At 43.4% G+C, this 25,952-nt stretch overlaps 1 protein-coding gene across 1 annotated transcript; it reads right to left on the bottom strand.

Moving 5' to 3' along the window:
• Positions 1 to 5,890: 5,890 nt before the first annotated feature.
• nxph2a (neurexophilin 2a) lies at positions 5,891 to 24,346 on the bottom strand. The gene is made up of 3 exons (XM_030081655.1): positions 23,838 to 24,346; positions 23,578 to 23,721; positions 5,891 to 7,901 (listed from the first exon to the last, which is right to left on the bottom strand). The coding sequence occupies exons 2-3, from the start codon at positions 23,620 to 23,622 to the stop codon at positions 7,155 to 7,157; spliced, it is 792 nt and encodes a 263-aa protein (XP_029937515.1). The 5' UTR covers positions 23,623 to 23,721; positions 23,838 to 24,346; the 3' UTR covers positions 5,891 to 7,154.
• Between the last annotated feature and the right edge of the window lie 1,606 nt (positions 24,347 to 25,952).

The raw sequence follows: 25,952 nt of genomic DNA, 5'->3' as shown, positions 1-25,952 counted from the left end.
TGGGCTTGTCCACATTTGTCTTTCTTGTGTCTCTTAAATTGCCGTCAGGTTTCAGGGCTCAGTTGATTTTCGGATCAAAATTCCCTTCTCCTTGGTCTCTTTTGTGCGATTTTCATCACCTTCCTGTTTTTAATGTTTATCTGCAATGCAGCAAACATACTGGTAAAGAGGTTTGTCTCTGCTTGAAGTACAATTAATTGGACTTGAAGTAAGAAAGGAAAAAGCTTGCTGCCCAGCCAGCTGATAAGGGTGTCACGTCATTTTCAGCTTCACTTCATGCAAAGTGGATGCAGTATGTCGGTTTGTTTCATGTTCATGGTGTGTAAGTGCACGTGAAACAGAGGTGGTCACAGAGGTGCTGTCATCCCTGGGCCTGTCTTTCTTTCTTAAGTAAAATTAGAGAGCTATCCTACTATGGTCATGTAAATAAAATTAGTTCTCTATAGAATATTTCACAGCAGGATTGCAAAGTCCTGAGTGCTTTAACATGACAGACAGCTTGTGAAGATGAGAAACAGGACCTCAGACTCAGGTGCAGGAGAAGAAAAATAATTCACAGCTACACATGAAAGGTGTTTCGTTTTATTTATTTATTTATTTATTTATTTGTTTCTTCCTCTCCCTTGTCTTGCGTGTGAATGCCGCTCATGAATAGGCTGTAATTAAAGTGAGCGGGAGGCGGCTCGCCGGCTGCAGCAGAGACGTCTTCATCAGCGGTGTGTGCACGCTGATCCTCGTCCGCCCCTCTCAGCACAGATCCGAGGAAAGCCCTGATATCATCTGCGCTTTAGCACGCCTCTCCAAGCTTTCATCTTCCTCTCACCCTCTCCCTCCTCCCCCCCCTCACCTAACCTGAAACGCTTGAAAGAAATGCCTGCAGTGGCATCACAGCCACCGCGGGCCACTGATGTAGAATTTGTTCTGTTGTTGGGATCATAGGAAATGAGATTGTCAAGCGGGCGCTGGATAATGACACAGGGTCAGCACTGTCAGATGCTTGATAAATAGGCTATGGGCTGGCTGGCTCGCTCAGAGGTTACAGGTAAAGCAGCAGGACGTATGTTTTTTTTTTTTTTTTATGCAAAAACACTCCGGTCCTTACCGGTCTGAATTGGAACGTGGGGCTGCAACAGAGGAGAGAAGTCACCCACAGCAGATGACAAATGAAAATCTATGCTTTATCGTTAATCAGTGGAATTATTTTGTGATGAAGTGTAGTTTGCCTTTTCTCAGAATGCCTTTTGCATCGTGAAGTTGTTGCATTCAGCTGTGGGTTACAAATATCGGAAGAAAGAAGGTTCGAGATACTCGAGTCTCAGTCTTTTCCGCTTCATAAAAAGTGAGCGTGGCACCCTTTACTCAAACAGTATCTGTCGTAGCTGCGCTGCCTTCTGGTCGACCGAGGCTGCTGTCAGTGGAGAAATTCGTAGCTCCGTTTCCTTTGATTCCCCTCCCCCAGTATGATTGATGGAAGTTGGTGCAAGATGGTTGAGTCTGGAAAGAAGCTCTCGCTCTTTGACTCTGAAGGACTGACACTGACTGAGGCTGAGCCAGAAACACCTCAACATGATACCTTATCTGTATGTGGCCAGCTACCCACGAGAACCCTTTAGAGAAATACACCAGACAACACCGACCACAGAAAGCAAGGCACGCCGTCACCGCTTAGTCCTGAAATGTTTCACAGTGGATCCGTCCTTTCCAGAAATCGTCCAATGCTCCTTTATAAAGACGTCCACTGTCTATCTCGGATTCCGGCCTTGGCCTTCAGGAGGACTCCGTTTTGTTGTGGCTGGACGCCAGGTGATGTCACCTTGCGTAGAGTACAACAGGTGGTGACATCACCTGGCACCAGACATCCAGCAGCAGATGGCAAAGGCCAGCAGCAGATGGCATTTTGAGCACGCGATGCCGGACAGCAGTGAAATCCTTTACACAGACATGGGGCTGGGCTTTACATATACCTTAATGAAGTTATGGGCGCGTTCACACCTGTAGGTCACATGCCTTGATCATCTTCATCTTCAGGTGCAGTTAGTATTCAGAGTAACGCTGGAACAGTGGAGCGACAGCACCGTAACAGACTATTTTTATATTTCCATAAGCAATCATGAAATGTTTGTCCATGTTTGTCCCCGACTTGCTCTGCCCACACTAGCAGCTCTTTGTGTGGAGCAGCTTGGACACCTGCTTTCAACCCACAATGCACTGCTCTTCTGCTCACTTCCCTGCAAAGTTCTCACCACCAGAATTTGAACGTCCAGGGCGCCTGAGATACCTGACTGTGATGAAGAGTGCAGCTTTACACTTAACTAATGCATTCATGAGTATACTGCAAATATGTGTTATGTTTGGTTTAAACAGCCTAAGCAGCATTTTTGCATTTGAGAAAACCCGACCCAGCCCAAAAACAGCAGGACGAACTGAGCCACAGGTTTTTTGAACCGTTACTTCCCTACTTCCCACAGTTAGGTGCTTTTTGGCTCGTGAGTTTGAGTACATGTTCTCACTCTGCCTACAAACCAAACTGATCTAACAGCAAACACACCGCGGCCTGATGAACACAGGACAGGTGTGACAGGCGGTGGTGGAGTGGCCCCCTCTGCTCGCTGCTGTGTCTGTGCACCTCACCTTGTTGGCCACACCTGAGACTGAGGGGGGGGGGGGGGGGGGGGGGGGGGGAGTCTGGCCCACAGAACGAAATGATCAAGAACCAGGAGTCTGCATGAAGCCCTCACGCTCGTACACGAATTCACTGACATAACATGTATTATCTGATTTCACATACGCTTAATTCCCTGTGCTTTATTTTTTTCAGGGGATCAATTCGGATCTTTTTAGATGCAGTTATTTCTCAGGGCTATGTTTAAGCTAACCGCTCCTTCTAGCCATTTTCAAGTACACTGTTGGAAAATTGCTTTATTCACCGTCATTTCTATGTAATTTGCACTGTTGCTGTAATGACAATGTGTGAGAATAGCTCGATGCTCTAAAGGTCCGCGGTCGGTGTCAGCGCTCCCTCGCTCACTGTGCTGTGGAGGGGAAGGTGGAGGGGCAGGAGGCCCTGTGTGAGGGACGTCTTGTGGGAGTTAATGCTTGTGAGCGCTTTATTTCTCTATTATAACGTAGCGTGTTTAGCAACCAACACAATGGAGCCTTATTCTCTCTGTGTCTGCCGTTCAGTGCAGAGCCCTGAAGTGAGTGGAGAGGAAGCATCTCTGTTCTCAGGGCTTTATATTCCCTCAGTGTAGGTTTTCATACACCGTGAGCTCACACACCATAAGCACACAGCCTCATGCAGGCCTGCATTGGCAGTGTTTATATGTTTATATTATGTTTATGTTATATGTGTGGTCAGTGTTCATGCCAACGCAATTTATTTGTGTTTTATGATGTTAATAAAAAGCATGTTTGAATAATGGGAGCATCCTTGGCAGCAGCTTGACTATTAACACATTTTCACATATTTACCGAACTGTGTATTGTCAGATTATGTTCTCTTCATTATTATAACAGACGTATGGGAACTATTTCTCTTTTTATGACATAGGAACATGGTGTTGAGAGTATGGAGTGAACCCTGATGAGGAGACTAAAGGGTGTGAGTGTGTGATGTTTTATCAGCTCAGGGTGTTGGGTGTTATTGGAAATTGTGAATATGCATTAATCGTATACTTGGGTTTGATATTTTTATACTGGTTAGCTTCTGAGACAGATGGGGAACTTGAAGTGAACACACAGCCACTTTTCACTTGTTCCTGGTGTGAAGAGAGCTGGACTCACCAGCGTTAGATCTTTTTCCATTATTCCTTTTTTTGACGTTTCTGCTTTGTGTGACAGTAGAGAGACAGGAGAGGCCGGGTGACACCGGCTCAGATTCGAACCCGGGCGCTGCTGGTACGCGCTCTACCAGGTGAGCCCTTTTCGGCGAAGCATCGGAGATCGCTCCGTTAAAGACGAGTAAGGTGAGAGATGCTTCCTGACGCTGCGTTACAGGATTTCTCAGTGTAAAAGTGGAAAGTTTTGAAACTGGTATCTGTTCCTGCCGTGTGGAGCTGCCAGCGTAATGTTGTAATATCATCAACACATTACAGACAGAACTTCAAGCAATAACATATTTGGACCATATATTTCATGAGGTTTCATGAAGTTATTCAAATGTGCCAGATTTGTTTTAGAATGATAAAGTAGCTGGAGGAAGACACAGAGGGAAATGCCCCAAAAGAGGATCATTGAAAAATGAACAAATACTAAATGACTTCCATCATTAAAGTTACAATAAAGTGAAAGTTTGAGAGCATCTTGCTTATGTAATGTGACATATGTGAACAACAGACTGCTGGGCGGGGCTTAACACCATCAGATTGATCATATAAACCAATGGGATTTCCATTAGAGACAGAAAGGCAGTTTTATTTGTTGGGGGTCAGAGGGGTGTAATTTTTAAATAATCTGTCATGTTAATATTGGAAGGATGGTATCATTCATTGGCAGTTTGAGAAATTATGATTTAAAGATACAATACAAAATGTGATATTTTTGGTGTTTCTTGTTCAATAGGTGGAAGGTATGACCTGTAAAAAAAAAAAAAAAGCTAAAAAAGCAAAAACAACATTTTCCAGTGCAGCTGTGAGCAGCGAGTGATCTCACCTGTCTCGACTGTAAGAGAAATGATCCGAAGCCAAATGTTTGTTAGTGTAGTCAGTCATAGTTTTCCTTGTTAGGATTTCGGTGTGCGCACCAGGAATGCCTGGCGTGCCTTGATGCCTGAGAGTGGATCCCTCTCCCTGATCAGATAAGAGTAATGGAAGCGAATGAAAAGACCTGTGTCCCCGACGGCCACAGCAAAATGGATGTGCTCCCTGAGGTGTACCTCTGGTATCATCCTCGCCTGTGGACACAGATTTATAGCCCATTAAAAAGCTACACTGAAATGTACCTCTTAAAAATGGTGTGTTTATCCTGTTGAGAAGTCCTTGTAGGAATGAAACAAGACGAGTGCGAGCGCCGGCAGAGCTGAGCTCACTCAGTGTGACGCTGTGCCGCGAGCCAAGTTCAAATAAGGTTTAATGCCATAAAAACCTAAATTGATCTTTACAAACAACTCCATTTTAACAAAATAAACCCCCTATTAAATCAAATATTCCAAAATGAACATTTTTACTTACATTATACACACAGCAGTGCTCTTTTTTCCTATCTTACAGGGGAAGAACATGAAACAAGATTAAGCAAGCAGGAACTCAGAATAGCTACCGTTTACAGTGTGCAAGGTTTACAAAAAATGGAACTCAACAAAGCAATCTGTAAGTAGCAATAAATATGCCATACATCTACATGATATCACTAGCTTAACAAACACCAAAGTAAGGAACAATTCAGCTATTGACATATTTCGCCAGAAAAAAGGAAAGAAAATAAGGTTGACATCATTTACTCTGAAGCCATAAGTAAACACGTTTAGTTTTAGAAGTACCGAGACTTACACGTAACACACTTTGCATTGCACAAAGGGAGTAGAACTAAAACATCAACATAGATCAACTTAGATGTTAGATATCTCCTTATCATACACCTCTCTCCGAGTGTATAATGTGACGGTGTCATTTACAGTTGCAAAAGACATCAGACAACAACAAATAAAATAATGTTTGTTGATTGCCCTGGGATAAAACCCTGGATGTGAACCATCAACGCCGCGTATGGCATTTAATTCACGTGCAGATTTTAACCGAACACGTCCAACCCGACTTGATTCGTTCACTGGATGTTTCCCGTCAGCGTAAGCTTTCTGTGCAATTTGGCAATATCTGACATTTTCAAATTCCCTTTTCAAAGTCCCATTATCATTCTAGAGGAATTTTGTAGATTTTACCCTTTTTTTTTTTTTTTTTTGCTTTTAGTTTCTCCACTGTTGGTGTTGAGTAAATGAAATTTCCCAGTGTAATTAAAGCCTATTAAAGACAGGAAATGTCAGGGCTGGTGGCAGGACCATGACAAAGTGCTGTTAATTGTCTGCCAGACTCACTAAATCCACCTGTCCTCCAATTATCGCTTTCCCACACCTCTGCTGACACATTAATCCACTGCTGGGTGCTCCAGGCAGACTGACGCCTCAAACTGCTCAAAAAACAGACGCTGGATTTCAGATTAGTTTTAGCGTATGCATCATCTCGTGATCACCGCAGCAGCGAGCAGTTTGATACGTAAACAAGGCAGCTGCCAGATTATGTGTGGACGGGTACTGATGTTTCAAATGGCGAGATTATATGTAATGATTTAGTCACAAACTCTCAACCTGCTCGTAGAATACCGCCAGGTTGGATTTATTTGATCAATTTATATTGTCACGGGCACTTAATATTAGGTTGTAAGGCCATATTGATTCATCAAAGTTATGTGGAAAAAAAAAAAAAAATACCCATCGATCAAACTAATCTGAAATATGCTGCTGGATGCTGTGCCTCCTCTGCTCTGTAACGACAACAAATGGATGTTGGCTCCGTATCAAAGACAATGAACAGATTATTTTGACCAAAATGCCGCATCATCATCACAAAGGAAGTGTCCGCCATTTGATATCTCCTCAAATGCGAATTCCAGCATCTTTTTCTATGTGAAATATGAGAAGTTATTTAAACATCTTGCCATATTTCATGCCGTGTTTGAATATTTTAATGAGCCGAGGAAGTTGGAGGAAGGAAATGCTTGACTATGTTAGCATCTTTGCAGGTCTGCTGGCACAAACTAGGCAGGCAATCTACTTTGAGCCGGGGAGCTGCTCGCCTATGGTCTAGCCTGGTGGAAAACATCTGGACAAGCTACTAATTACCAGTGGTGGTTTACAGAGAACATGTGCTGTTGTGATGAGAGGGAGACATGGAGGAAGGAGTCACCCAGGGTTTGGAGCTAATTCTGAATCCCAAGTCAACTCCTAAATCCTAATCCCTGGACACCTGCCTCGTCTTAGGTTGTGATCTTACATTATATACAAAAGTTTTGAACAAATACACCAAATTCCCCAAGGGTGTGTTGCAGCTCCTGCATGTCTGATGTGTGAGTGTTGAGGGACTAGGATCTCAGAGGCTGATTTGACATTTACATTAATTTAAGGGAGCAACGGGAGCTTGATGCGCATGCTACCCAACACCAGGTCATCCCGTGGAGGAGTAGGGTGTGTCGCTATGGTAGTTATAGTCAGGGCAAACCTTCTGCACCAGTTTATAGTCAACACTGTAAAAGGCTATATAGATGCATATGACTTTGAAGGGTTTGGAGCACAGCCAGGACACGTGGCTCTGCGTCTGCTCCTGGTAGCACACCTTGGACGGGTCGAAGCCGCACAGGGCGGTCTTCTTGTTGCGGTCCGTCTTCTCGTACTCGATGCGACAGTTGAACGATTTGGTGTCTTTGGTCTCCAGCGTGGACTGCTGGGCGATCTCGAACTCCACCACCTTGGAGGGCGGCACCAGGCTGACCGACACGTTCCCCAGGCCCGTGGAGTTGTGGCGGAAGTAAACGCTGAAGGTGCCGTTCCCGTGGTCCACGATCTTCCCCGTGATCAGCAGGTTGAGTTTGATAGTCTTGATGTTGGAGTGGAAGTCCCCCCATCCGAACATCTTTTTGAATTTGCCGGTCTTGACGATGGGCCTGCGTTTAGTTCTGGCCTGCGCCCCCTGAACATCTGTCTGGTTAGATAACCAGTCCCAGAAGTCCTCCATGTTCTCTAAATATGTCACTTCCCTCATGTTGCTCTTGAACCCAGGGGAGCCCCGGGCAAACAAACGCAGGGGGTTCAGGATCCGCGGACTCGCCCCCGTGGGAGAAAACTTCTGCTCGTTATCGCTTTCCCCCCATTCGATGAGCTCCGTCGCCGCTCCGTGCGCCTTCCTGCATGCGACCTTCAGAGAAAACACAACACAGGTAGGCAGCAAATAAACACTCAGTGACGCACGTCATGTTAATTTGGAGCAAACAGAAGAAAAACTGGGTAATTAGCATGAAAAAAGTCTACCTGGTATTTTTTATTCAATAAAGGGAAAAGCATGTTTCAAAAAGACGCTTATATTGTACTTGAATGTGTTTCAGACCCAGAGTCAGCTGGCTTTCATTTATTTATTTATTTATTTCTGTTTGTCTGAATATGTCTTTGCCAATTTTAATTCTATCTATCTATCTATCTATCTATCTATCTAAATAAGCTGGTCGTAAGTAAATGGGGATCATTTTAGTGGACAAACAGAGACTGAAAAGAAAGAGATGTCATGGTACCGCCCACAGATTGATTGACAGGTGAGGTCTGGGGCATGTTGAGCAGAAACACAACAGTATTAAGTGCTTACCATAAAATAATAATAATAATGATAATAATAATAATAATAATAATAATAATAAAAACAAAACAGCACTGACTGCTCAGTGTCACAGGTTTCAGCTCTCACTCAGTACTATTTTGAGTCAATTAACAAAATACATAATCTAGAAATCATGCACATAAAACTTTATTAAAAAAAAAAAGTTGGGAATTATTCCGAGTGCAGTGATGTGTTTCCATTTTCCATTTGCATAAGGCTAAGAATTTTGGACGACATGTCAGATCACATGATGACAATGAAAATCCCTTGGACTTAACGGGCGAACTGGTCTCAGATCAGCCGTGCTATTCTTAGATACCGCATGCATACGAACTTTGGCTGGTTGAGGATCCCGACAATGGCAGAGGCTTCTAATGTGGTAAAGTATGAACTCCAAGTGCTAATCCCGACACAGCGTGAACTGTGATCCCTCCTTGTACCTCAAAGCCCTTTTAGCTTCAGGAGTGATTCCTGGTCCACTTAAGATAAAGCTTTAATATTTCACGGCAATAAGCTTAGCTAGTTTTATTAGTAATTAGTTGTGCTGGCTTTCCCCGGGCCCGGTTTCAGGGATCACTGAGAGAAGCAGATGTGAAGGCACCGAGCAGCGGCTGTTTGAAATCTCGCTGAGCCGCTGTGCACCACTTCCAGACTAATTATAATTTTGCTGTAAGCCTAAGTGAGGCACATGTGTACACAGCTAACAAACTAGGTCTGCCTACCACGATTTGTTTTGTCACCACATTACACCGGCCTCAAATCTGCACATCTATCCATTCGTCATGTAAAAGTGCTCCGTGCGAATGCTGAATTATTAAAGCACCATCTCGTGTTGCGCTGTACATCCTGTGATTAGAGGTTCTGCTGTGCAGGGATGCAGCCGACGCCCCAGACCGACAGTAACACCTTAATGCAGCAAACGTGGGCATAATGCCTCGGCTATTTGAGAGGCCTGGATGTGGATAATGTGAAATCGAAGTGTCTCCGGCGGACGGCGAGCCTGGCCCATCTATCAGCCCTCACAATGCTTAATTAAGACAGCTCCTCCGCGTAAACACAGATGAATGGGGGAACACTGTAATAATGTCCCTCTGTGTAGCTCATCAAATTCACAGGCGTTTAATCAACCGATTCCGGTGACAGCGTTCCCTCAGTGACGCTGCCGTTTAGTGATACCTCGCGTGAGCTCGGCTCTCACAACATCCCAAACAAAGGCCTGAGCCGAACATAAAGTCAGAGACTGTGGACTCCCCGCAGGAGCGTCTCCTCGCCTCCCTGCCAGCCCCGGCTCAGATATCCTTTTCACATTAGGTGTCATACTGCACAACTTCAGAGGTGAAACCGAATTTCCTCTTTCAGTGGAAACCTCAGGTGAGCTTTGTACGGGGTGATTATAATGGAAATGAGAGGGGAGTTTAAGTATGATGAGCAACTGGGGAAATTGCTGTGACAACAAGGGGGATCATGAGAGGGATATCTAATACTTAAATGCCCTGAGAGAGATGAAGCACTGGGAACTTGAAAGCTTGCACTGACACAGACACTCGTTCTCTCTCTCTCTCTCTCTCTCTCTCTTCCTCTCTCGCTCGCTCCCTCCCTCCCTCTACACACAGACACACACACACATACACACACACACTAACACACCTTGTTCATTTATACGGAAGTGGTGCGTGTTGAAAACAAACTAAAGAAATATGAGTTTTTTGTGCAACAAAAGAGGCTGTGAAAAAAGGCAAGGTCTGATGAAGGAGAGTCTACAAAAGCTTAATTAAGATTGCTTAATCGGTGCTGCTATGCTAGAGGCATTTCAGGGCAACTTGAAACAAGACATTATTATGATAATAACCTCAGACTTATGGAGCTGAAAACACTAGACCTCATTTCAACAGTACAAAGCCAAGTGACTGGCGGCAAACATGCGGATCTGGATCTGTTGTGTGGTTTGGCTCCTCTGCACGTCCTAAACGAAAACACGGAGACGTACAGGAACCTCATATCTCATCACAGAAACACATGACAGCCAGAGCAGGGGAGGCATCACATGTATGGAAACAGAAAATATGGCAAATATGATGTTCATTTACAGTACACAGGTGATGACCTCCAATCAGCGTCACATCATAATGAAGCAAACATCCACCGATACCAATAAAAAACAAACAAACAAACAAAGATATTTTGGACAAATTCAAATACTTATATCAGCTGGATATTATTTGTGGTGGTTTGACTTAACGGGTTTTTAAAGTTTGATTCCAATACTGATATTTTTGTAAGGAAGCTGCTGAGGACAATATTTTATGCCACTTTTCGGTATTTAAATTTTTTTTCCTACCACTTTGACGCCACAAATGACAAATAATCAGTGTTGCCCCAGAATTACATTTTTTTTTTATCAGGGTGGAAAAGCTTCTCAAACAGCATTCAGATCATTATGGGACAGTAAAACTAAAAAAAAAAATCCTTTTTTGCAGTGTTGTCAGAGGTGAACCACGTGACTCCACAGTCTCTGATATTAAATAAAAGCTCAGTAACAGCCTAAAATATCTACAAACTAATATATTAGTCCAACCCCTCTAACTGTACACTCTACATTAGTCCTGGGCAATATATGTTACAATATTGATATTGTAATATAAGAACAGATATTAACTTGCTTATTGTAACATCATAACCTAATATCTATCTGGTGCCTTTCCTTGGCCTTAAAGCAGTAAAGTGATACAATTTGATTTACCTTCTCATTATATGACATTACTAATTACTGATTAATCATTTGTGATTGTTAATGATCATTGGTAGCTTTCAAAAACGTCTTATTACAAAATCAAAATGCTGTCACATTATTGAATTTGAGTTGTTCAATCTAAAATCTTTTGATGTTTTGTTACTATGGATCTGCATCAGTTTTTCTCCACTAAAACACTGAGTCAAGTCCATTTAGCAACTAAAATGTGGCTTTATCTCACACTTCAGCCTGGAATACACTGATTTGTCATTGAGTTGCCGGTGAGACACCCAGAAGGTCACGGTGTACCTGAGTCTGCTCAGCTGAGCGCCCCCCACCTCAAGTACCACCAGTGTACCTGAGTGCAGCATAATAGTCACTTGTGAAGGTGTATCCTTACAGCACACGCATGTGATTTAATAACATGTCAGTCAGTAATATCCAGAGGTGATAGCAGGACTCACTCGTGCCAGTGGCCTGATAGCAGGCAGCCACACACTGAGTCAGGATGAATCAGCCTCGACATTCATCTGTAATGAGCATTATGGAGCTGGCTGCCTGCTTGTCCCGTGGGTAGACATATCTTTTAGAGGCCTGACATAAAGGTAATTGCCACAGTGACCAGAACTAGCCTCTAGAAAGTTATTAAGAAGCTGGTGACATCTGGCTGCCGGATCATCTGAAGAGATGCCGTTAAAAGGCATTTGCGGCGAGCGGCTGGCGACGCGGCGCTCGGCTGTGATGGGTTCCGGGCCGCGGGCGAGGCTGCAGCCCTGTTTTGATGGAGTCTGATCTTTCTCTTTCGCCTGGGCGCCGTTGACAAGGTGGCCTCGTACTCATGATCTGAGATCTTCTTTTCTGCGTATTTTTAGTTTTTTTTTTTTTACCTCTCTCTTCCCTCTCTGACAACCGTGGCCATTCTATTTTTGCATTGTTCTACCAGTGAGCTAAAATAATCATCTGTTGTGTTTTCCATGGTTGATTTAGATTTTTTTTTTTTTCCCCGGCACATAAGGTGGGGATATGCGTCTGGGGAAAATTGGTTTCAGACATCTTTCTCACAATAAACAAAATGGGCAATTAACCTGCTCATCGGTGCAGGCAGAGCAGTTCCAATGATGCACTCCACTGTTCTTCATGGATTTATCTGTGCAAATTGACCTCACTTTGGTGGAGCAATTCATTTCTCTGCTAATTTTCTGTGTCCGAAGCTTCATTAACTTGATGCCTTTCTGCGTAGTAAAAATCTGGATGTCCCGCCTTAATTACACCGGCTTCACCGCTGCCTTTCATGATACGCTCTCAGTGCCATTGCCGTGCTGCAGCTGCCATATTGGACTGGCTGGGTCCATGCTGCTCGCATTTAAAGCACGGACTGTGGGGGAGCCAGGCTGACTGCAGCCTCTTGTTTTCAAGCCTCGAACATGACAAGCTGCTCTCCCCACATTAAGTCCATCCTCAGCCTGCATCCCCACCCCCTCCCGTCTTCCTCCTGATGTTACGGGGCGTATCATTTGTAATGATTCACACCCGGAGCCTGATCCAGGACAGGAGGCCCTGGAGGCCCCGAGGCAGCCGAGAGCAGGAGTCTACATGCTGCAGAAGAATAGATTGCTGCTCTGATCGCTGGAACAGCCTCACGCTCCAAAGCCATCACTCTTAATCAGTGGCCGTCCAGGGAAACACATGGCAGGTGTTTCAGCGCTGTGGTGGATCGCAAAAGCAAATCCACACCGGGGGCACCGCACTGACCACAAAGGGCTGCAGTGTGTGTGTGTGTGTGTGTGTGTGTGTGTGCGTGCAAGCATGCTTGTATGTGCATGTAGTATATCTCCTACCCTACAGTATAATCCCTCAGGCCATTACCACCTGACCCCTGTGAGAGGGAGATCGGCCACAGCGAGGCCAGCTTAGCCTCTAATGCCGTTCAAAGTCTCCTGCTCTTGTTGCAGCTCCAGGATCGACTCGGTGGCTTTATGCATCCTTAACATATTAAAGATAATTTGTGTTAATACCTTATAAATGCTCACAATGGCCAGTATATGATGATTTGCATTTTAATTAGGAAAACATGTACACACAAGGGTGGATGCAAGTAATAAATTTAATCACATTACTGCGCCTAAGTGGCTTTTTTAAAATTTTTAATCTACCTGTACTTTTTTGCGTCTTTGCGTAAAAGTCAGTAATTTTACCTAAAGTGTTGTTATTCATGGACTTTGTGTGTCATCTCCACTTCATCATTTCTCATTTTTCCAGTTAACACAATCAGGTTTGAGCCGTGTGCTCTCGTTCTTCCAGAGTCACATGGGACACTGTTCTCTTTTCTAAAAACAAACTCACAAACTTTTTACTTTTAAAATCTGACACTTTTCACTTGTCCTTACATCAGGATTTTTACTTCTAATTAACCCCTTGAACTCTGGTTAATGAGTGAAATATTAAAACCCGAGATGCCATCGTTTTTGAAAATTTTATGCACATTTCCGTGAAATCCGGGAGGACATATCTGGTGGTTTTAGAAACCCTGAGATCTCCACTAGAATTTAAAATAAACTTCTCTGGGTCTGAACAAAGCTAATCCACACAGCGACGACAAACCACCTGTGGGCACGGCCGAGTTGAGGAGGTTAAGCGAAACAGCAGCAAAGTAACAGTCCTTCTGCTTAAAGGCGTTTTATGAGATGTGTTGATCTGCAATCCTCATCTCATCAGCTGATTTAATGCAACAGCGGCCTGTCGGCTACGGTCACGTTGGAGACGAAAACAAAAGGGTCTGAAAACAGAATTTGAACTAACGCACTACAACAGCTGTGCTGCCTCGGCCGGGGCGATCTGCGGCGGGACGGGGAGGACGAGCGCAGGCCAACGTGAGCGGCCTGTGTGACACTGCTGATGGGTGAGAGGTATTAATATGTAACAGATGTAAGCGCAGGGGTGGTGTGTGTGTGTGTGTGTGTGTGTGTGTGTGTTGGGGACTGTATTGAGTGAAACTATGTAGACTTGAAAAACTCCGCCTGCGAAAACCAAAGAGTCTGTTTGACTTTTACCATACTACCTGATGTATGAGTGCACGCTGTTTTTTTCTTCACACAGAAACAAACATAAAAATGTAACTGCAGCCACAAAAAAAAAAAAAAAAAAACATCTGCAAATAATTTTTGTTATTACTACATTATTATTTTCAAGCACACTAGGGGATGTGGGGACCTAACTGTCTTGCAGCAATGGTAACATAACATTTCAAATTAAGTGTATTTGTTTTTATGCTTTAACCAAATGTTCTTGTTTAAATCGGTGTTTGTCCTTAACTGAGGGTTTAATTCAAGTAAGGCCTGTTTAGACTCAAGTGACAACACAGACAATAAGCACGTTGTGATGTGGACCAAATGTTGTGCTTAGTCCATGGTTTTTGTCAGTTGAGTCCAAAGGGTCCTCACTTTAATGCAGTTTTACCCCCAATCCCCCTCTTTCCCTTTTTTTATGTCTTAATGTCTTCCTGTTTGTGTTGGGGAACGAAACTCAAACTAAAATACTACTGCTACTACTACTGCTACTAGTACTATTACCACTGCTACTACTACTGCTGCTGCTACTACTATTATTGATAATAACAATAATAATAATAATGATCAAAAAATAATAAATGCAGTTTTACATTGTGCTCCTTTACTGCTGGCCAGGTCTTTAATGCAAAAGAGATTTTAATCCCAATGAGCCTTTTATGTGGTAAAATTAAAAACTTAAATGAATACAGTGAAGTACTGGAGCTTTATGTCTGCAGTTGTTAGTTTGTGAAGCATGGAGGCCAAGGGACGTGGCTGCACATCTGCAGCTCCTGCAGTCGTGTGAAGAGCATCACAAATAGAAGTTCTGTTACTTTGGTGATACTTTACTGCAGTAGAAGTACTGCTGTAAAAATCTACTGCAGTAGAAGTAAAATATGTCTCATTCAAATTGTACTAAGAGTAAAAGTGATTGTGTTAGCTGTGATCTTTTCCATGAGAGCGCACTTTAAACTGCATTATTTTAAAGGTGCATTGCACAAAACTGCAGAGGGTTGATGGAAGTGAGGACCCTGTAGACTCAACTGACAAATGTGGAATAAGCGCTTTAATTTGCTGGTTGAGTCTATATGGTTCTCATTGCCAGGTCAATTCACTGGTATTTTTTCACTTATTCCACATTTTTCCACAGTTGAGTCTAAATGGTCCTCGCTGCAGTTTGTCATTGTGCAGCTTTTATTGTGAAATTTTGAAATGACAAAAAGTAGAGCCAACAAAGTAGAAGCAGATTCCTCTTCTCGTCTTTGCTGACTGAGCTTTTATTGTGAAAGGTTCCACAATCTGTCATTGATCATCTGTTCTCTGTAATGGATCTGATTTAAAATGTGGTGAAGGACAGAACTCAAGCAAAAATGTACTAAAGTAAAAGTAAAATGCTCATGTATAAATACACAAAAAAGTGCAAGTACACAAAAAGCTACTCAATTACAGTACCGTGAGTAAAGGTAATTAGTTACTTCCACCTGCAGACGGTGAGCACGAGCCAAGCCTTGGAGCTGTGCACAGCCAAACATCCAGACCATAATGCCCCTCAACACTGTGCGCTTCACACCAGCAAATAAACAAACCAGCTAACACACACGGCTCCTGCTGTTCCTCCCAAGTACCTTCAAATTAAGCGTGCAAGTGGAAATACTCGCAATCCAAGTATTGAGGTCAGTGCTCAGTATTTTCTGCTCGGGGCATCACCACTGATTTATTTAGTTATGATTTCCATTCAAAACTAGTGCGAGATTTGTTTGTTTGTTTGTCTGAGGACCTCATGTCCACCAGCGTCCAGCCTCATAAAATGTCCTTGAGCAACACACTTGAAGGGCTGCTTTTCGGCAGCTGACCTGACCTGTGGAGGAGGGGGGCGAGAGAAAAGAGGATTTCCCTGCAGAGAGCAAAACGGTAAACTGCAGAAATCATCACACAGTCATCTCTCCTGCAGCCCGGCACAACAAGCTGCCACTTATGGAAATTGTTAACGCAGAGCTACAAAGCCGGCTTTCACTGTTCCTTAAGAACGGCAACAAATTACAAAAAAAAAAAAAAACAAAGATCAATATCAAGATTCACTGCTTTCATTTGCTTGCGGTCAGAAGGACCTGAAGGTTATTAGAAGGAGTTTACTGTTTTTAGATATGTGTGCTTTATTGTATTTTTTTGTTCAGTACATGGACTATTTGTCAAAGTCAATATTTCCGCAATCTGCTCTTCTCCGCTCAGGGGAGGGATTCTTAAAAATAAAATAAAATGTTAAACCCTGAAACTCATATCAATAATATCAGAGGTTCAGCCAGTATTTTTTATATCTCACACAACATCTTTTTTTTTTTTTTTTTTTTCTTGCCAATAGTTGGTACTTGGTGCTGAACTTCAGTTTCTTCCCTTTTCTTAATGGAAAAGCCTCAAACATCATTTAAACCATCATGAGACAATAAAACTCCACTGCAACCTGGAAAATAAAATTCTCTCTAGCAGTTCGTTAAGACAAGTTTGTTAAGATCGCCTCCCACTCTCCACCACACACACACACACACGCACACACACACACACACTTACACCCTGCTGGTGTCACGGCAGGGACACATCACCGCCTTTACAAGGGGAACTCAAAGAACGGTGGAGAAACAGGTGAAGAAAAAATTAGACGTGCAAAGAAAATCAAAAATGTCAAATGTGTTAACGAAGATCCCAGCTTGGAGAGGAGGAGAGGAGCGCCGGGAGGCTGTGGCATGAGAGCCTTCAGGTAATCTGGGATACTTGTGTTATCTCAGCACCTGCCACATCTGACAGCAGCAAAGCCCCGAACACTTCGCTTTCAGGCAGGCGTTACCTTTCAACGCATCATCACTTTCATAATCCCCTTACATGGTCAAAGCGCCGACTCCCGTGCTGCCTCCTGACACGCGCAGCACACCTCTGCACACCTGATAGCAGGGATTCAGGAGGATAATGCCATGATATGCCTTGGATTCGTGTAATTATCGTTTTCTTGACCAGTATCACACGTGCTCCTCTGCAGAACGACGATAAACGTGCTTGTAAAACTCCTCGGCTAATACTTGAGGAAACACGGCGTTTTATCGTCAAATGAACACCTCGGGGTTCAGGGCTTTTAGTTTCCTCCGCTTTCATCTCAAGGACGACATAATCCTAATGTTTCTATCGCCGAACATTTTTCAAAACTGTGTGCAAACATGGAGCCGCATTCAGAAAAACATGGCAGCTCTCCCTTGATTTGCGCAAACGCACGTCTGCCTCGATAGATCCGCTAAATTTTGACAGAGCAAAATGTTTCTGTTCTCCGGAGCAGATTTCACCTCGACCGATTTCACAGCAGCAGCTCCCTTTGAAGAAGAAACAGGAGAGGGAAAAGACACTGCTTCCATTTTCTCTCGGCGGCTCTGAAGACAGGTACTTCACAAGAAATATACAAAGATAGAGGGGAGCTGACAGCGCTTTGTTAGGGCTGAAAATGACAAGCTGCAAGAGAGGCCTCACAGCCCACAGGCACAGGAGAAATGCAAAACACTGGGAATAATCAGAAAGCAGATTTATTTTGCTTATTCTCCAGCTGTCATGCGTCGCCGTGTACAGCAACGAAATACACTTTTAATTAAAGAGGTCAATCACTTTCCCAGGCGCTGGTGTGTATTGTGATTGCCCTTTCCAGGTACCAAGCCTGGCCTTAATTACCAACTTTATGTCATGACTGTTCGGGAAGTATGAACTTGTTCAAAGGTGCGATCAAGAACCTGAATAGTGAGTGACTGCATGTGATTACACATCTGGAATGAGCGTTTTACAGCATCAAGAGGAGCGACTCATGTCCATTTCCTGATCGGTTTGAAACTGACATCAGACCGTACTGCTGCATCAAGCGCACACGACTTGGAAAAACAATAAAACAAATAAATAAATAAATCCACGTGCAAAGTGATCTGCACATTTCACAGAGGGAGAGAGAGAGAGAGAGAGAGAGAGAGAGAGAGAGAGAGAGAGTGTGATGGGAGAGGTGGCGGGTGAGAAGCGATGCAGACTGTAAAAGAGCTGCTAAAGAGCCGGGCTGTGCTGTGGAGCTGCTGGAGCTCTGACTCTGCTGAGCGTTAATGACGAAGCCATCAGGCGGCGCCGCCTCCGGATCGAACGCCGCGCCTCGAGCTCCACGCTGCCCATCAAAATTCAGAGCTGTAGACCAGGACCAGGAAATCCAACATCATATTAAGCATCAGGCTTTCAGTGAAGAGCTTGTCACAACACACACCTGTATCACAGCACACACCTGCATCACAGCACACACCTGCATCACAGCACACACCTGCATCACAGCACACACCTGTATCACAGCAGACACCTGCATCACAACACATACCTGCATCACAGCACACACCTGCATCACAACACATACCTGCATCACAACACACACGTGTATCACAACACATACCTGCATCACAGTGCTCTAAAGAGCTGACTGAAAATGTCCAACCTACATCAGAACATCTAATAAATGACGGATGAGCTGAAGAATCAGCTGACAGACTCAAAACAATTCATTAGAGATTCTCATTCCAACTCACTGTCTCTCCTGTTACGTTCAAATTTATTAATCGTCAATCCAATCAGTCTGACCCCAGCAATTTAAACCTCCAGAAAATTATTACAATAATAATCGCTACCCAAGTTTATGTGTCAGGTACTTTGTGTTCAGGTGGGAATCATGTTTTTCCTGGTTCTCACATTACAACAGGTATGGCTGTTAGGTTAGTAAATATGTGTAAAATGTCCATATTTCATATGTTTAATTAGCTAAAAACAGCCTGGGGTCAAACTGACCCTTATCAAGACACACAGATACAAACCAAATGTGAACAGGACATTAAAAACATATTATCATGTTCATTTTATGTTTACCCAGGTGTCCCCATTAAATTAGGAAAAGTAATGAAATTTGAAGAAAAAAAATAGTAATAATGTTAATCGTGTATTTAGAAATGTTAAACAATGAATGGGTCAGATTGAGTCCAAAGACAATAGGAGGGTAAAACAGATTTTGCACTATGCACTGAGCAAAGTGTATTATAATGCAGATGTTATAACATAATACAAAAAAAGCTGCATTTATGACACATATTGATACAAAAAGGGCTGGAGAATTGATACATTATTGCAAAATTAATATCGCGATACTCAGCTGTATTGATTTGTTTTTCGCTGCTCTAAATTAGTTGTCAACACACCTGCCAATCATATTAACACCTATCAGTCATTTGCACTTCTCTTCCATGGATTAATAAATTAGGACTGAGGCTCTGCCGACTCTGCAGCGGCTGCTGTGGCTCAAACGGCATTTGAGGGATTTCAACCGGCGAAATGACAACCTTTTCTTGAGAGGCGGCCGAGGCCGACACGCCGGCTGAGGACTGTAAATGCCACAGACAGTATTGTTTATGAGGGATTACCCAGTCAAGCCTTCTGGCTAGAAAGATTGTGACCCCAATATGAGCACAGATACACATCAGCACCATGTAAGCTCCAAATGATTCCTGGAAGGCAGACGCATCTCCACCAGTCTGTAGACGCAGAGCCATTCACTCACTCAATCCATGTTTAATCACTTCCACAGACATTTCTACTGGACTGACAGACATTTCGCCTCAAATATATATATTTTTTTTCCCACCCCGATTTCTCTGGCGGGTTTTCGGAGACTTAAGTTCGACTCATTTTTTCTCTTTCTTACAAGGCAAATCCTGGGAGAGGTTGATGTGAAGACCAGGCTAGAGCAGGGATGTGAAGAATATAAACACTGTTTTTTTTTTTTTTTTTTATTGTCCAGAGGGAAAGGGGGGTGCAGGGGGTTGGGCGGTGGGGTCTCTGAAAGAGACGAGGACCTTATCACAGCCCAGCAGCTCTGTAATTCGCCGCCATGATAAAGTGGCGGAGCGGAAAACCTTACAAGGCTGGCACAATCCAAAGACGGATTAGGTTTTTCTGACATAAGCTTCCTGAAAAACTAATCAATCAGCCCATGCAGTATTATCAGAAGCATGAGATTAAAGAGCTGCTCCTAATCCCCCCACTGTACATTTTATTACACTTTCCAGTGTTAGTTGCCTTTAAATATACAATAAATAAATAATGAAACCAAACCTAATTGAGCGTGAGGAAGGGGAAAAGGGGTAAAGGGCCCTTAGAGAGGGAATTTATGTAGAATTTGTGTTTTGTTATGAAGACAGGGATAAAACTGTTGTCCTTGCCAGAGCCGTTTTCGACTTTGAATGGAGCCACACTGTCTCAGTTTAGCTCTGTGGAGAAAAATGAAAGTGGGAAAAATCCTCTGGCAGATTTTTACAACAATATGAGCACGTTAAACTTGACTAGACTGACTTCACACTCACAATTTCATATTCTTGATGGTTTTCCAGCGTCTCTGCTATGCTGGTAGATGGATAGATAGATAAATAAATAAAAGCATAGGTAAAAACACACTGAAAAAAAAACACGAAATATTCCGAATGAAATGCTGAAATGAGAGCTAAGTCCTCTGAGCAATGACTTGTAATCCCTTAAATCAGCGCACATCAAAGTTGGAGGGATGAACTCGGTGCGTATGGCGGATCCCTCAGACGAGGCGCGTCCGGCTTACTCGCACCCAGCCAAGCTTTGTCACTTTAATGCGTCACACCCTCTTATCGAGATGCTGTGAATATGCGGCTCCATCTCTGCTCAGTCTGGCCCTCGGCGATGTTACGGTAACAAAGCGAGGAGGTAGCAACGCATTTCATGCTCCCACTGATCCCCTTGGCACGGGCCACATGGAGGCTTTGTTGTGACATAATATTACCAAAGAGCTCCGACCCTAACCGTCACATACAAAGGCATAATAGACTTTGTCACCGTCTTCTCACTCTTAATCCCAAGCAGCGTTGTAAAACCCACATTCCCTGCATGAAATCTCCAGAATAAAAGCAGGGCAAGATGGGGAGAGGAAGATGGCAGAGAGCAGAGCTCAAGTAGGTTTTATCTTCATCTACATTATTCTGCTGTCATTCCACAGAGGTTGACTGTGGCAGATGTCACGGGGAAGAATGGATTCACACAGGAAGGCTTTGACCCTCTTATGTGTCCCTCGGGTACGGCACAGATGCTGGAGCCGGGGCCACACTTTCACTGTTTGATTCATGCTCCCTGAGTGTGTGTGTGTGTGTGTGTGTGTGTGTGAAGGGGGTTTGAGTGTGGGGAGGGGGAGGGGGAGTTAGTTGGGGGCACAACTATTTGCGTCTTGTTTTCCCATGTGTGAATAAGCTCATGTGCATGCCTGCCAGCGTGCCTCCAGGCGAGCTGCAGACTCTCTTGAGCAATAAAAACCTACAAACCTCCATTATTAGGCCCTTGTGGCTCATTTCGCTGATGTGCATCCTGTACTTTTTGACATCCAAATCTGGCCAGCCACCTTTGTTCTGTACCCCCTGTACACCCCTCCCTCTCTCCACCAAAGTCAGCCATCCATTGAAGCAGAAATGCCAAAAAACCGAAAGAACTTCTGCAGCTCAAGAAGCTGTGGCATGCATGTTTCATGGTCTCACTAAGCGTCACCCTCGTATTTAAGTATCTTTCAACCTTCGGGAGTTGGGGGAATATTGATAAGGGCCAATATGTCCCCAGCCAGACAGCGGTGGGTCTGCTGGGAGGGAAGCTACTGAGGCGTGCGAAGGGAGGCTCCCCAGGGGAGCAGCCTCTCTCTGGAGGCAGAGCTCCCAGAGGCACAAGGCCCATTACAGCAGCATCCAGAGCAGACAACACTGCGCCGCTGCTTCTGCACAGTTCAGGGCTATCTCTGAAAGGACTGTGTGTGAGGATAACTCTGATATGAAGAACTTCTTCAATCATACGGCATTTTCTGTTAAGGTCTGATCACGGCTAGGCTCCGTAAAAAGCAAGGATGATGACGATAACGCGCTTGCTGTATTCAACTTTTCATATAGGACAGACAGCATCAGCAGCCGTTGAAAAGAGCAGCATAAGACTATTTTATTTGCCTAAATCTCATGATCTTTCTTTGGAGAGCTTAGTCATGCAATAAAAACAGCATTAGGCCACATGAGGCTTACGCCCAAAAGCTTAAGATGAACAATCTCTGGTAAATACAAAATAATTTCCTGTGGATTAGCATGGACGTATGGTTCAGTCATATTGTACAAGTCATCAAGGAGGAACAGCAAAAGGTCTGGAAGCCTTTGTGGTCAGTGAGTCCTCACGGCCGCGCATTGTTCTCAGCTGCCATTTTCATCGGCCGGCTCGTCATTCTCAAAACGGCAAAGACACTTTGAAGCACGAGGGCGAACCTTGTTCAACTCCCTGGGAGGAAAATAAATAAAAATGACTGCTGTTTACCACAAATGGCCATGTGATGTGGCTGAAAACGGATGGAGGTGATACTGCAGACGACACTGTTGGTGATGATGAGCTGAGAATGATAAAAGCAGCAATCCAGGATATCACAGCCTTAATTTAAGAGATGGAAATACCAAAAGCAAGAAGCCAGAAATATAATCAGTTTTATGCTGAAAATAGTGAATTAATATGAATAAAACATATTTTTCAATATAAATTTTCTATTTTTAATTTAGAATATTGCAGGATTCTTAATTATAGAGTGTAATAAGCCTCATGTTGATACTGACAGAGATTGACAAGGCATGTAATGTAAATGTTTTGCATTATAACCACAGATATGCAGAATGCAAATGATTTTTCCTACGCATCTTACTTAATGGGTTTCCCAGGAAAACTTTAAGCACATTGCCAAATAGGGTAAGATAAGTTAATTCAGATGCTGTTAAGAAAATTAATTGCATATTGTATAATGCATCATGGCTATTGACAAAGTCACTATCTGTTCAGCAAAATTAAATCCAATCAACCAGAGTGAAAATTATTATTTCAGTGTCTAAAATAGGCCTGTTAAATGCAGCAATTAAACAAATAAAAATTACCATATTTTGATAGGTGCTGAGGTGTGCTTCTAATTGAGAATTACTGAAAATTCATATTCATTAAGATGCCTGCTATTTAATTAAAGACTCTGCAAGTTCAAATGAGATGAAAACAAATAGGTCCTGCAAGTCTGGAATAAGGAGCCAGGAAATGTTTTGTTAATGACTGAATCAACTTTTCTTCTCATGCCAAGAATCGAGTTTAAATGTCATTTGGCATGATGTTGTGCTTAATAAATGTCCCTGTGCATTACATTACGTGTAACAGATCTATAATTTAAATAATACCAATAACAATAGCAGCTATAATGGTAATAGGACAAATGTGCAGTGCAGGGACATGAAGGCACCATGAGCCACGCTGGCTGGGACTCCCAGCAGGAAGGCTGCTCACTTTGTTGCTGTTTGCATTTCTATTCGCATCAGATAATTTCCCGGCTCACCTGGTGCAGGAGAAAAAGAAACAAGAGTGTTTGCAGAGCTCTCATCTTGGATGACTTCTCGACTTATTCAAGATGAGCGGCGCTTAAATCCTCTCTGAAAGATATGGGCAGAAGCAGACCCACATGCTGCATCGCTGTGATCACCTGAGAGAGAAGTGCAAACATGAACGGATACAAACTCATTTAGCAGCCATGCATTCAGTTTAGAAGTCTAAACAGAAAGGGGAAAAATGAGAGAATATGGGTGAACTTTTCCTTACCCTCTTCCAAAGGTAATACCTCACTTAGATGGGTAAGGCCGTAGAAATCATCCTTTTCCATCCACTTTCGGGAAAAATGTCCTAAAATCCTCCCAAACGTCTCCGTCTCTCGGGTTGCTGAGTGAAAATTTCCCTGAGCTGAAGACTCACTTGGATTTCTCTACAAAGAGCGTGTCGGGCTATATGCAGAGGCTCGACTGAAACAAAGCTCCTAAGTTGTGCATCAAGCCAAAGCGAAATAAAATGTCGGGTATCTGTCGGCTTTCTTCTCCGTCTTTTTACTTAACCCCGAACAATGCCATAACAAGATGTGCACTTCTGCATGCAGAGTCCAGCCGAGCGAGCCGGATCCCGCTGACAGGGCTGCAGACAGCGCTCTCCTCGCTGTGCGCTCTGCTCGGCTCTACTTGACTTCAGTGCGCATCATCCTCCGCTGCGCATCTGGAGACTCCAAGGTCGGTGCGCATCCGTGGAGCGAGCCAGACCAACATCTGCCTGCAAAGTCTAACTTCCTCAGTCTGGCAGGCAAGGAAGAGGCTTGATGACACGATTTTCCAGTTTTGTTCAGCTGCACGTCCACGTTTTTTTTTTTTTTTTTTTTTTTTTTTTTTTTTTTTTTTGTTAACCCTTCAAACGTGCAGGCCACCCATGATAAGACATTTGTACAACTGACGCTGTTTTTGGTTTTAGTTTGGCCGCGGGACACTGACGTTGTAAAGTGTTTAATGTGTGCAGTGTAAATGCTTTTGAGGGATAATTGCCAGTCGTGGACATAACCTCAGTGGCATTAAAGGTGACCATTACTACTATTTTGGTGAGTTATCGTGTGCATAGATTATCTAATATAACTGCAAGATGCCTACAAATACAAAGAACCCACTTGCTTTACACAACACAATACCATTTATATATCTATTTTGCCTAATCATACCCTCCAGCGTGAAAGAACAGTGGCTTTGGCAGGACTCATTTTACAGTAGTAGTCCTGATGGACATCACAGAGCTCTGTGATCTTTATTCATCTGAGAAGTGGCTGATGTTGCAGTCCTGACCGCTCGCTGACCACAGAGTGCAAAGACACCAAAAGGTCAAACATTGTGCTGATGGTTGTACAAAGGCGGTAGGAATTTGTTTTGTGGACGTGGTTGAATCTCCCAGGGATTTATGTGGGTTTGGCTCCACCTTGTGGTCAAATCCAAACATCTCAGCTTCTCATCAGAGAGCAGTGTGCAGCTGCATTATCTGCCGCTTGTTTTACAGATAAGATTAATGGGAAATCTATTTATACTTAAGTGGAAAGCGAATGTCATCCTTCAGTTAAGTGGCATCATTCACAAAACTGCTTTCTGTCAGATGCAGACTAATATTTGTGTCACAAAATGATAATAATTACTTGGTGCAAGACTTATATCTTTACTTAAGATTGTCTACCCTCTACAGGCTGTTCATTTCTCATTTGCATAATTAGTACAACTGAATGAATTGCACTTTAATCCTGTTGGTCCTTATGTTTGACTGTGTCTTACAGTGTCCAGCATCATTTTCTGACCATAAGACTGCAGGAGCATAAAGGCTGATGATCTTTGTAAAAACCTTTTCCTAATAAATATGGAAGTTGTTTAAACTATAAAGTTTACATTTAAGTTCTAAAGGTTGCATAAAGGTTGTGACAGACACTGAAAACTCTCCAAGTCAGTGATTTTTACATCCTTCCCATTCTAGTAGATGCAATTTAGGCGAATCCTGACAAGGCACTTGATACAAAAGGTGAAACAAGGAAACAGGAGAAGACTGGCTGACAACAGAAAGCTGCTGATTAAACAACCGCCGCAGTATCAGTTCAGTGTTTCTCCTTACTATTTCATTCTACTAGAAGCCGCAGTTTGCTTTTCAGCGCTTGCAGTTCTGTGGGAGTGGCCACACAAGGGTGCCATTAAAACACCAACCTTGTTTAAATGAGTTTTTCATGGGTGCTTTCCAATCTAATTTGCTGGGTTTCAAAGTTGTGCTCTGATCAGCTCCGGCATCCAGTAGACATTTTCGTTTTTAGCCGGTGAATGTTTGAAGTGACTTCCTGCGGCTCTAAATGAAGGCACTGCCTTGTTCACACTAGGA

This window comes from Myripristis murdjan, chromosome 21 (genome assembly GCF_902150065.1).
Source record: "Myripristis murdjan chromosome 21, fMyrMur1.1, whole genome shotgun sequence".
Classification (NCBI taxonomy): Eukaryota; Metazoa; Chordata; class Actinopteri; order Holocentriformes; family Holocentridae; genus Myripristis; species Myripristis murdjan.
Note: the sequence above shows the minus strand (reverse complement) of the source record. Positions and strands in the feature narration are given on the sequence as shown.